The sequence below is a fragment of the Montipora capricornis genome, chromosome 1, assembly GCF_036669925.1.
Source record: "Montipora capricornis isolate CH-2021 chromosome 1, ASM3666992v2, whole genome shotgun sequence".
NCBI classification, from domain to species: Eukaryota; Metazoa; Cnidaria; class Anthozoa; order Scleractinia; family Acroporidae; genus Montipora; species Montipora capricornis.
Genome location: NC_090883.1, coordinates 14,120,306 through 14,132,805, shown reverse-complemented (window position 1 = coordinate 14,132,805; position 12,500 = coordinate 14,120,306). Strand labels below are relative to the sequence as shown.

Genomic DNA, 12,500 nt, shown 5'->3' with positions numbered 1-12,500 from the left:
GCTTGTGCTGCAGCATCCAATACCTGATAAATTCAATATTCAGCTTTCTTCTGATGTACAGTGTGTTAGGATTTTATTGAAACTAATGTGCATAATGGTCCTGGTTTTGCCAACGGCTGCCAGAACCTAGATACACCATAGCTTAACAGCTTTAGTTTCCACAAGTTTTTTAATGCTCAGAGCATCCAAACTGGTAATTGGAATGTCATATGGTGACTGATTTCAACAAACAACATGATTGTAGTATACGTTCTCCTTTACAAAAGCAAACAAAAGGGTTTTTGCGTAAATGTGACCAACCATTCACTTATAAATAAGCACCAGCAAATAATTTAACATTATAAATAAATGCTTTAAATGTGAATCCATTGTTCTACTACAATGTATGCAAAAATATTAAGGAAATTGATTTTATCTGCTGGCTTGGCCTTTTAGGGTAGAGTAAATTACAGTATTACAGATGAAGAGATCCTATATTTGATTTGAGTGTCTTGAACTAAAGTGGCAAAGAATAGGATTCATGTAACTAGCAGGCCAGAATTTAGAGCATAATCATGGGGCTTGCTCAAAAATGGTGCTTCCGTTATGAGACTGTACTTCCTGTGCAATGTGTTACCCTACGCTATACTCAGCCATGCTGATTTTCAGTATTTGTCCTTTAGAATTCTGTTCAAAGCAAGTCTTTGGAAAGTCAATGATCATGTGCCTTATTTTGCAGTGACACCTCTGGATGTGGTCAAAACCAGATTACAGGCTCAGCTTAAGCCTATTCCTAAATGTAAGCTAGTTGTGAGAATAAAGTGATTTACTTTTTTCAAGATGATTGAATTTATACTTCACGATGATTTGAAACATTCAGCTCCTTCACCCCTTATAAAGAGTGACACTTGCACATACTTAATAGTTTTGTGCCCAACACAAGACTATTTTATAACTCATCACCGGAGATCTGTTTGAGGTTACTACATGTAGCTTAAATTAATGTCACCCACCTACTGACTCAGAGTGACATTCATTTGAAACAGGCAGAATTTACTCTTAGACTTGCTAATGCCAAACATTAAAACTTGCTGATGAAGTATATAATAATTACGATATAGATCTTTTAAGAGGGATGAAAAGCACTTACAGTGTAATAAAATTAATATCCAGAAATGCGCTTAACTGGATGCATGGCCATTTTGGCATCAAACACAGTGTCCCACCAAGTCTAATCATTTCTAACAGTGAGGTGGTGCAGTGGTGAGTGCTCTAATGTCTCTCAGCAATGTGGCACAAGTTTGATTATGTGGCTCAGCATCATTATGTGGGTTTGATGTGTTTGTTCTCCACAACTCAACTATCCTTTTTTCTTTATCATTCAAAGGTTATAGGGGTTAGTGGGAAAGATTTTTTGAAGTTTACTAATTAATTGAGGTTAAGTTGGTTGGTTCTCCTCTTTGCTCAAAGAGGGTTTTTTCCCATTGTACATGTTACTCCAGTTATCCCTTCTCATTAAAAGCCTACATTTGATTTGATCTGTTTGATGTTGATTTAAATTGGCGAACAAATCCAAAAAACCTGAGACCTTAAAAGGTTAATGTAGTTGGCATAAAAGTAATGATAGTCTTCTACTGTTTTCAGCACGTTGTTATTTATTCTGCAATGGCTTAATGGATCACTTGTGTTTATGTGCTAATCCTGGTTCTCCATTCAGACCATTCCCTATCATTCCTCATCCGGCCTTTAATTCAACAATGGTATGTTTATACTGGAATGTCTTTTGTATGCTAATTAATTGCCCTCTTTATGATAATTGTGCAACTGCATGATTATGTTGTGGCAAATTGAATGCCGTGGTTCTAAGTGAGCCATTGTTATTACGTAATTATTATTGTTTCAAGAGGCAAAAAAGAGTTCTTTCAATTGGAAAGTTGTTGTGAAAAATTAATAGTGAGTAAGAATGAAGCTGTTGTAGTTCAATTTTTCCCCTTGCTTAATTTTTTTTAAACCAGTTCAAATTTTTGAACCAGTCCTTTTTTTTTTCAAACCAATTTAATATTGCCAAAAAGTCTGGATAGTAGCAGACATGTTACATTTTACATGTTTCAACAGAATCTTCTGTCATCTTCAGTTTGAATTACAAAATACAGAGAGTTGAATATATAGTGTGCGCACAATGCTAATTGATAATAAGAAGAACAAAGGGAAACATGACAATGTAAAACATTAAAAATTTATAAAGTTTTAAATTGACATGGTGATAGAGTTGATGATTTAACTAGTGTAGGTTTTTCTCATTTGAATAGGAATATCTTCTTTTATCTAATAGGATGGAAGGTGGTGGAAACGTAGGATACTGAAACTTGTAATCATTAGAGCATGAAGTGTGGCATTGATGAGAATTTTGTTAGTGTTTAAAAATGTGAGAGGCCTTTATATACAGTGTATCACTTAACATGTGTTCATGTATGGGTTTGTTAAAACGCTGGGTGGTTAATTCACTGACATAGCAAGCATAGCCAGCACACAAAAACGTGTGTATGTTGCAGTTAATTTTGTTTTCAGTTAATTTTATTTTCAACTACTAGTTAGTTCTTCTCGAACTAATTGATTTATTTCCAAGTAGCTATTTTTTTTAAATAGGTGATTTTATTTTTAACTTTAGTAGGAAATATTTTTTAACAAGGTAATTAATTTTAACTAGGTAGTAAATTTTTCAAAAACTGGGTACAATTTTTCTTTTAGGTGCTATAATAAAAGACCAACAAATTTTAGTGATGAGGGTGAAAGGCTCAGCCTAGTGATTTGGGTTACTGAGTACTCCTTTTAAATGGTTAGCTTTCTTGTAAGGTTAGGGAAACTGCGGCATTTTAGGAATTAGGGTTTAATAAGCTTTTTCAGTTTAGTGAATAGGGTTATAGTACACTGTCTTATTTGAAACAGTTAGCATTCCAGGACGTGTATGACAACTGCAGACCACATACTGCAGACTGTCTACAAATATTGCTGATAAACCGGAGAGTAACTACATTTCAATATTCGTTTCTATTGTTACTACATTAATAAACTTCAGTTTATCTTGAAAGGAAGTGTTTACAAGCTGAATATTATGTAAACTAATTATTAATTTCTGTGGAATAATCGGAAGTAATATTTAATTTTATAGCAGCACTGCACAGATCTAATCTTGTAGATGTAGGAGAAATCAGTTTTTCAATTATCAGTTATTTTTCCTTAAAGCAAGTACTGTTGGAGGACAATCGATGGTGACGTTTTACTATTCAGTCAGTCTCTATCAAAGAGCTCTAGGAATATTAAAAATTATAAAAACGTTCACTGGCTATATACACTTAAAAACTTTCGAGCTTTCGGCTGTCAGGTTAGTCTTCAATGGAAATGAATGGAAAAAATGACAACTACAATATATACAAAAATAGTTCTAGGAATGTTGGAGCTGTCATTGGTTGGTGAGCATTTTCTAGGCGTGGAATAAGCACATTTTGACAAGTGTGTGGACAACTTTCTGGCTGATTTCTGCGTAATTTCTTCAAGCCACTTTTTCGTACACCTGCACAAGTTTGTGTTCCTTGTGAGAAATTCAACTGTGTTCTTGGGACAGGATTTTGAAACGGTTTCCATTGTGAAACCTTTTTTGTTTTTGTTTCCTGTGAAGAGTTTGCCTTTGCTGTATTAAGCCCATTTCTTTTGAGTTATTGTCTGATGTTCCCATTTTGTTAGCTGTTTTGGCTCAGATTGATCCTCATTCCCTGAAATGCCGAGTTGCTTCTCTGTTTTTTCTTTCAAGAAATGTTTGGCCTTGTTGTAAAAATCATCTTGAATTTCTAAATTACAATTTATTTGTGAGTCTTTTCAATTCCTCTATTTCTCTCTAGAAATCAATTTCATTTACGCTATTGCATTGCCATGAGTCTGTTATTTTATCACTGCTAGACTTACCATAAGTGGCTCTGGTGTCCAAATGTGAATGAATGGAAGTTTGGTCCAAGAGTTACCTGGGATGAATAATATAATATTCAATTTTAATAGGCCATATTGGTATTCTCAGTATTGGACTGGAACTACAATCCTAGACAAAAGTAGTTGGGAAGGTTATATAAATGAACCCCACCAGAGCTGTATTTCAACCCGCTTCTGTTACGGCGCAAAAAAACACTTTCTCCTTCTCTTATAAAGCCCCCCTCCCCCCTATTCAATGTTGGAAGGTAACACTACAATTTCCTACCAAAAGCATTAAGTTTTGCACAACATTGAATCATGGGGGTGGGGAGAGAAGCAAAGAAGACGTCAAAAGTGGTAACCTTCCCAACAGTTTTGTCTATGATTGTAGCTTGCAATGGAGGCTAATGCGGGGAAATATATGAAAAAGTATGAATATGAATACATGAGTTGCTTGTGTGGTCAAGAGGATAAGAGAGTAGAGAGTGCGACACAGATCCAGATCCAGAGATAGGGAGTTCAAGTTCAAGTTTGGGTGAGTAAAAAGAAAAGTCTTGAAAAGTGTGAAATGTCTGTGAGAGGTGTTGTAGAGAGGGTGGGTACAAGGAGGGGGCTACCTGGACGGTAAGGGGCGATAGATCTGTGTACTCTTGTAGGAAGGATGCGATAGGATAGTGGGGTAGGAGAACCCCTAAAAAACCAATCCCCTGTTTTTTAACTACACCCCCCAAAAAAAGAAAATATATTTTTAGACAATTAAAAAAAAATAACCAGTTCAAAAAAATGAACTGGTTCAAAAGTTTTGAACTGGTTAAAAAAAAATTAAACCAGGGGATAAAAATTGGACACTACATGTATAACATAACCAAGCTGCAAGATTATTGTTGTTAGGCAACGTTTGATCTTCAAAATCTATTTTAATTTTATTGCTGTTTTGTTCCTGGCCAGGATGCATTGATCAAAATCCCACGTTATGAAGGACTACCAGCATTATGGAGAGGTCTACCACCAACTCTGTAAGTTTTCAGAAAATTGTATGTACACATAGTCCAACAATTTATTGATATGAACAGAGTCAACGTAACAAAATAGAAATCACTGTCTTATTTCATTGTAAGAGTGGGCGATGAGTATGTTTTAAAGGGTGCATTTCCCAATAGTTGTTGTGAAATGTTTGGTATAATAGGAGGCAGAACAATCTGCGATGCCAGTGAGTCATGCAAGTCTCGCATTTAAGTCCAAGCACCCATTTCAAATAGGGCTGATGGACAGTATTTAAGTCTAAGCACCCAAGCATTCAATAACTGTGACTTGCATGGCTTGCATGTCGAGGCGCATGTTACTGAAGAATGCCATGAGGCTGAAAGAAATAGAGCAAGGATGAACAGAGAAAATTACCATGCAGAACGCCATGAGGTGGACAAAGCAAGGATGAGTGATAAAGCAGCTTCTATTAATTTCCAAAATGATGGAATTACCTGGTGATAAATAACCTTGTGTAGGAGAGTAAATTTTTGACTTAATTGTAGAAACAATGGTCAACCTTGAGGGTTAGGTGATTGTGATCTTTGTGTTGAATTTGCACTATTGCTTGTCAATCTTTAGAAAAAAAACCAAACTATCAAAAACAAAACCCCGGTGTCTTGCCATCATTTTGACACTTTGTTTTAGTGAGTATTAAAGCATGCAAGCTAGGTAACTTGATCAGGGCACCCGCTGAATTTGATGTCACTTTCAATTTTGCGATTTACATTTCTGGTGCAGCCAAAACTACAATCGCAAAATTGAACGTAGCAAAATCTCCTAAAATGTTCTTCGCTGATAATAACTTTTTATACTCTCAGTTCAAATTTTAAGTTGTCTTCATGTTGCAAATTTTGTTGCTGATGTCAAAATATTATAATTCTTGATCGACACTTCCTGAAAACTTCCTTCTGCTCTTCCTAAAAAGTGTGTATCAATATTTATTTACTTTAACATGTATCTGGCTAACAAAATCTGTACCTTGCTTAGTTTGCATTTTTGAGCGTTAAAAAATAAAATGGGCAGGTCATATAATTGTGAAATTTTGTTGTTGAAAGCTGTCAGACATGCAGAGTACATGCTTAAACTTGCTGTCAAAAAGAAGTTAATAAAAGCAAACTTCATGTCTGCCTTGAAGCCAATATTTCTAGATTCCCTTCCATTTTCTTCCATCTTTCTGGGTTTAGGTTTAGGTTTAGGTTAACTAGTGACTACAAGACATCTACCATCATGATAGCATTACTATGATAATCATGATTAATGATACCAAAACAATATTGTGTACTATTAGAGCTACAAATTAAACTACGACAACTTAATTGAGGAAAACAAAATGCAGCTCAGTTGACAGTTATGGAACGAAGCACTGTGTCAAGTTACTGCGCTAACAATGGGGCCTCATCTGCATGATCCTGCCAGCATATAAAGATGTTAGGTCGAGTTTGTGGCCTTGGTAAATGTTTTTCTAGCCTGAGATCACCAAAATATTGAAATCAGGTTGGAGGGGACTGGAAAAGAGTGAGTTGCCATGGGAACCAATTTCTTTACAGTCGTAGGTGTGTTGCCTGAACTATTAGCTCACCAAGTTTCAATGGTTTCTGTTGCAAATTGACTGAGATAGCTCTATTTATATTCTTGATGTTCTATTGGGTTGGGTGAATGACGTCATCAGCCTTCTCATTTGCATATTTTACACATTTTTCAAACTTAAATATCTCCAGAACCAATGCAGATATTTCCAAACGGTAAACAGCGTTTTTATTGCTTCATGGTACTCTGTGTGATAGACCAAAAAATTCAAGGGATAAAAATTTGATCATAGTAGCACTTTAAACTCTTATAGGGTGGTCCTTTGCTTTCTTTCGTAGTTTCTTATTAACCTGTTGACTCCCAGGAGTTCCCCATTAACGAGTGTGGCCTGTTTAGGTCTGTTTAGGCCGGTTTGGACGCCAAAGGGTTAATTTGGACATACGTATAGTTTTTCAGTGAGTGATTAATGGATACATAGTTTTTCAGTGAGTGATTAACCCATTGACTTCCAGGGGTTCCCCATAGACAGAGTAAAATACTAGTTAAGTCTGGCCGGTTTAGGCTGGGTTGGACGCCAAAGGGTTAGTGGTAATGTACCTGTAGTACATGTATTAGCTGTAATTGGTGAAGTATCTATAGTCCGTGTAGTGGCTGTAGTACCTGTAGTACGTATTTTAGCTGTTCAGTAGTACCTGTAGTAGGTGTAGTACCTGTTACATGGTACTTGTAGTCGCTGTAGTAGGTGTAGTAGGTGTGGTACCTGTGATATGTGTAGAAGCTGTAGTACATGTAGTACATGTACTAGGTGTAGTAGGCGTAGTAGTAGCTGTAATACTTGCACTTATGTCCAGAAATGCACAGGATGACAAAAATGGCAGATTTGGCGAAAGAGCTGCAGTGCGTGTCGTAGCTGTAGTGCGTGTAGTAGCTGTAGTGTGTGTAGTAGCTGTAGTAAGTGTAGTAGCTGTAGTGCGTGTAGTAGCAGTTGTAAGTGTAGTAGCTGTAGTATATATGTGCAGAAGCTCATGACCTTGAAGCATTTAACTCTGGTTCAGAGCTACTATGCACTCACAGCGGTACTCAAACTCTGACCCTCCCTGGCCCCAGTTGTTTTAAGGCTGGATAGCACTATCCACTGGATAAATCACTATCCATTGGATAACTCAATTGGTATTCCTAGTGTTTATCTGCTGGATATTAAAGGTTTATCCGGTGGATAGCATTATCCACCTTTTGAACAACAGAGGCCCGATCTATACTCCTGTGGCTCCACCACTTCTCTACAACGATGTACATGCTCACCCCAACAAGTTACTTTTCTATAAGAGGTCAATTGACATCCATTATTTTACAATAACCAAAACTAATCCCAAACGGACCCTAGTTTTTCTCTAGGCCTAATTTAGGTTCCAAAAAAAGTTTGTTCAATTCATCTGAGTGCATATTCATCGAAGGTAAAATAAGGATCACCAATTTAACTGTGGTAAAAATGGATTCAACTTGAGTACGGATTTTACCGGCAACACATTCATACAGTCACCCGTCTTTTTGTATACCTCTGTATACCCTTGTATTCCTTTCTTTATATACCTCAGTCTGTATTACCCTTGTATTCCTTTGTATATCTCTGTATGCCCTTTTATTATAACGGCAAACCCAGTCTTAGGCAAATCCCTGTGCTCTGATTGGTTCTTTCTCAGTCAGAATTTTGCAGTATGTACCATTTCCATGGAAATGGTTAAACCTGTGTATTTTTGTTTTGGAGCAAAGCTGGCAAATTCAAAATTTGCAACCAAAACAGCGAAAAAAAAACTGTGAATATTGTCATTCTTCACAGTGAAACTACCAGAAGAAGCGAAAAAGATTGAAAGATAACAAGATTGAAAAGCTAAAAAGATAAAAAGCTAAAAAGATTGATTGCACCGGAAGTGCCTTTTACTATCAGAAACAGAGTGCCATATAATAAACAAATTACTAACCGAGCTTGTTCGGGTCGTACTGCCACAACCTTGGGCCAATATTCCCCAGTAGGGCTCTCACGCTCGGTAAGTAAGCGGTTATTATTTCTTTGTATACCTCTGTATACCCTTGTATTCCTTTGTATAATTATGTTGCAGGTCATTTTGTTCCTTAGGTTAATTTGCAACCAAACTAGGTCATTTTGTTTCAACCTAGGTTATTATGAACTGTCTAAAAAAAGGGTTTGCCTTTTTTTGGGCTGTAATTTTAAAAATTGGGGCCTGGATTTTTAGGGGGAATAAAAAAGAAAACACCTATTCGTTCATGGTGTATACTTCATGAGTATGTAAAACATGGTGCGAATGGTGAGTGTGAAGATATTATTTTTGGTCAATATTTTGAGAATAATGAAGAAGTGTGATGTCTAGTCTTGTCATTGACATTTTTATAGCTCTAATTAGAAATTTAGATTTTGGTCCTGCACTTTTGAGGACTGTCTCTGTAAAACTGCATGTATTTTGCCTTTTCTTAAAGCAGCACAGCTCATATACACTCTTTAGAAGCATCACTGTGCTTAGCAAATGTATTTCTAATCTCGCTAGAGCTCAGTCTTTCAGACAGAAAAATATTATAACAATGTCGGCACTTAGTTAAAAATAACAATACTAATAATAATGATAATAATAATAATAATAATAATAATAATAATAATAATAATAATAATAATAATAATAATACTGTTATTATTACTATTATTAGAGTGAGTTTCAATTGAGTGTCGTAAAACCAAAACCAAAGTAATTACTTTGGCCCATCAAAAAGGACTGAGACAATCCAGTAAACCAATCACTAATCACCCTAATTACTTTCGACACTCAATCGAAAACCGCTCTATTGTGTTACAATGTGTTTCATTAGTGTAATAATAATTACAATTTAAAGCTATTATATTTTGTCTCGCTCCAACCTCATCTTGTTTTTTTCAGAGTGATGGCAGTTCCAAACACAATGATATATTTTACCCTTTATGACCAGTTGAAGGTGATGTATGGCTTTGTAGAAGGAGAAGAAAATCTTTGGTCTCCAATGTTTGCTGGAACAACAGCTCGAAGTAAGAATGCTTTAGCCTATGACTTGTCAGTTCAGTACTAGGCAGAGTACTCAAATGAATGAAGGGGGTAGTTTCTAAAGAAACTGTGGTGCTGCGTTGGTGGGGAAGTAGTATACAAAAATTTGGTTTTATCAACGGAGTTGATAATGTAAATTGGCCACAGTACAGAGATTCTAAAAGCTGACGTTTCGAGCGTTAGCCCTTCGTCAGAGTGAATCGGTTCGCTCTGGAGGGCTAACGCTCCAAACGTCAGCTTCTAGAATCTCTGTACAGTGGCCAATTTACATTATCAACTCTGTTGATAAAACCAAATTTTTGTGGAGTACTCAAATGGCCTGATAAATGGCCAAACTTCTACAGGGAAAAACTATGGCCAAGGTATCCAGGGGTGCAGCCCTGGTTGATGCAGTGGTGAGCGCAATCTCCTCCCACTCGCCTCGACCCACCAATGTGGGTTATGTTTGTTGATTCTCTACTGCACCGATAGGTTTTTCTGCAGATACTCTGGTTTTCTCCTCTCCTCAAAAACCGATTGGAAATTTGATTTGATTTGTGTTGACGTGTTAATTTCAATTTACAGTGTCTCCAGCTATTAGTGCTCCAGTGCTGGAAGATTAGACACTTAAATAAAGTTCCTTCCATCCTTCCTTCCAACCAACCTGTTGTGCTTTGTATGAAATCTTCTGTCAGTAGCTGCAAAAAAGTAACAGTCTTACAAAATAGTATTAATTTTTGATTTCTCTTGCCTATTAATTGTGAATTAATTGTAATAGTTAAACTTAAGTTGGTTAACCAGCTGCCTCACTTACTGTGAACGAAAGGGGTGTCCTGTTAACTCCACTGTGTCCAGCCAGTCCCCAGACAATACAGGCATCATAGCTGCAAAATCCTCTCCACCAGGCCTTAAGACTCCATTCTAGTCACCTTCAACACTGATTAGATCAGTCAAAGGAAAAAATAAAGAGGATTAGGGAGGTGGGGGAATGTTCTTTAACACGACGATCAGTCTGTTGGAGGACTCAAAGATCCAGCTGTAATGTAGTTGCAATGTTCCATGGAAACCTGCACTTGTAATGCTCATCCGCTGACTGAGAGGGCATGCTAAGCTTAGGGCATTTAATTTTATTAGATTTTAATTTAAGGGACTTCATAAATAAGCAATGCGAGGGAGAAAAGCTAATGTAATTTCTCAAGTATTTTTGATGATGAACGATCTTTGTTAGGTTTTGGAGATCAATTATTTTAACAATACTGAAATATACACACACATGCTTAAAGTGTTACCAGTATTTATTATTGCTTTCAATTTGCAGCAATTTCCATTACATGTATCTCCCCAATTGAAATGATCAGAACCAAAATGCAGGCAAAGGAAGGTTTCAGTTATCAAGGTATTGTACATTTTAATGACTGTGAAGTGTGGACATTTCATTTTTCTTCCAAATTTTAATTCAGAAAGGCTTAATTTATAGCTCTAATTTTTCATTCATTTGGCGAACTTGATGTTACTTTATTAAACAGTGATAAATAAATATGAATTTTTGTGAATGGTAAACAGTGAAAACTTAAAGTGCTACTGCGACAAAAAATCACTTCTCCTTTTTCTTTACATTTTAATAGCTCTTTTGCTGAATACTCGAAATGCGGAATTTTATGCAATCATTTCAAAAGAAAAACTATTTATACTGATGGCAATTTTTTCATTTAATGGTCGGCCATTACTTGGTGTACTTGGTTATTCCGACAGATAAGCCGTCAGAGAGCTGGATCTAGGAGAAGGTGGCGTCATTTACTCACTAGTTTATAGGGACTACCGCATGTCACCCAAAATGATGTAATTTCATGATGCCCCAAATGCCCAAACATTTGAATGAAACCCCGGGGGTGGGGGGTACCTTAGGAATTTCTGGGTGGGGATGTGCCGCTGGGACCCTGGAACCCTTAGCCTATACCAGAGCTAGTTCAGCTGAATTTTGCTACCCTATACTAGGGTAAACTCCAACCGATTTCCGTCTAAATCCTGATACTTGACAGCGGTTACTAATATCCAGAAGTGTTTCATGATAGCCATTTATCGACACTGTTGAGGCTGAGTTGCGTAAACTTAAACTTTTTGTCGACTCGATTTCTTTATATTTTTGAGCGGGAATTTCTGGTTTCCTTAGTCTTGATAAAATCTTCAACCGAATGGTCAGTTTCGTGAAAAATGATACCGTATTCTAGACCCAAACGCTAGGATTTATATACTCTATCCTAGAGTAAACTGCTTGAAAACCATACCCTTCACAGCGGCACATACCTATATAGTCCATATATGGCAGGACCTCCCCCGGGAATGAAACATTGCAATAGCGGCTTAAAACTGTTGAACAAGATAAACGAAATACAGCAAAAGGAAAGAGAAGCATGGATGGACACAAATTGTACATTATGAAATTTCGTGATATTACATATTATCTTAATTGTGTCTTTATGTTAAAATTTTATCATAATTTGTTACCTTCTGCTTTTCACTATTTTTTTACTCCTATAGCAAGTAGGCACAAGTATAATACTAGACTGTCTTCTAAATCAGCATTTTGTATTCCTACTGCCAGGACTAATTATGGCAAGTTTAACAGTCGTTTCAAGGGGGCTGTTCTGCGGAATAATATTGAGGCATCTTTAAAAATTCTTTGCTTTCACAAATTTAAGTGTTGCCTTAAAAAGTCTCTTATTACGTCATATTAATTATATTATTTATACTTCCTCTTTTCTCCAGTCCATCTGAAGTGACATCTTTTTTTTTCTGTCGTCGTTCTCTTTGTTTGTCTATGTTTTATCATTATATTTGTGCCTCCCTGAATCGACTTTTTTTCCTCTAGACATAAAATTATTTATCCTGCCTCCTAGCTAGAGTAGCTTCTTAGTTATTTTCTAGGGGGCATTGTACCTCTCT

The 12,500-nt window shown here is 36.4% G+C and overlaps 1 protein-coding gene across 2 annotated transcripts in view; it reads left to right on the top strand.

Moving 5' to 3' along the window:
- Positions 1-12,500, top strand: part of LOC138057840 (mitochondrial glutathione transporter SLC25A40-like) — a 37,931-nt gene that overhangs the window by 6,170 nt on the left and 19,261 nt on the right. The window contains exons 2-6 of one of the 2 annotated variants that reach the window (XM_068903777.1): positions 719-778; positions 1,624-1,739; positions 4,888-4,955; positions 9,438-9,562; positions 10,876-10,953. In XM_068903777.1, the coding sequence (XP_068759878.1) occupies positions 719-778; positions 1,624-1,739; positions 4,888-4,955; positions 9,438-9,562; positions 10,876-10,953 (447 nt within the window). The remainder of the gene's footprint in view (positions 1-718; positions 779-1,623; positions 1,740-4,887; positions 4,956-9,437; positions 9,563-10,875; positions 10,954-12,500) is intronic. The other variant, XM_068903832.1, reaches the window with a different exon arrangement.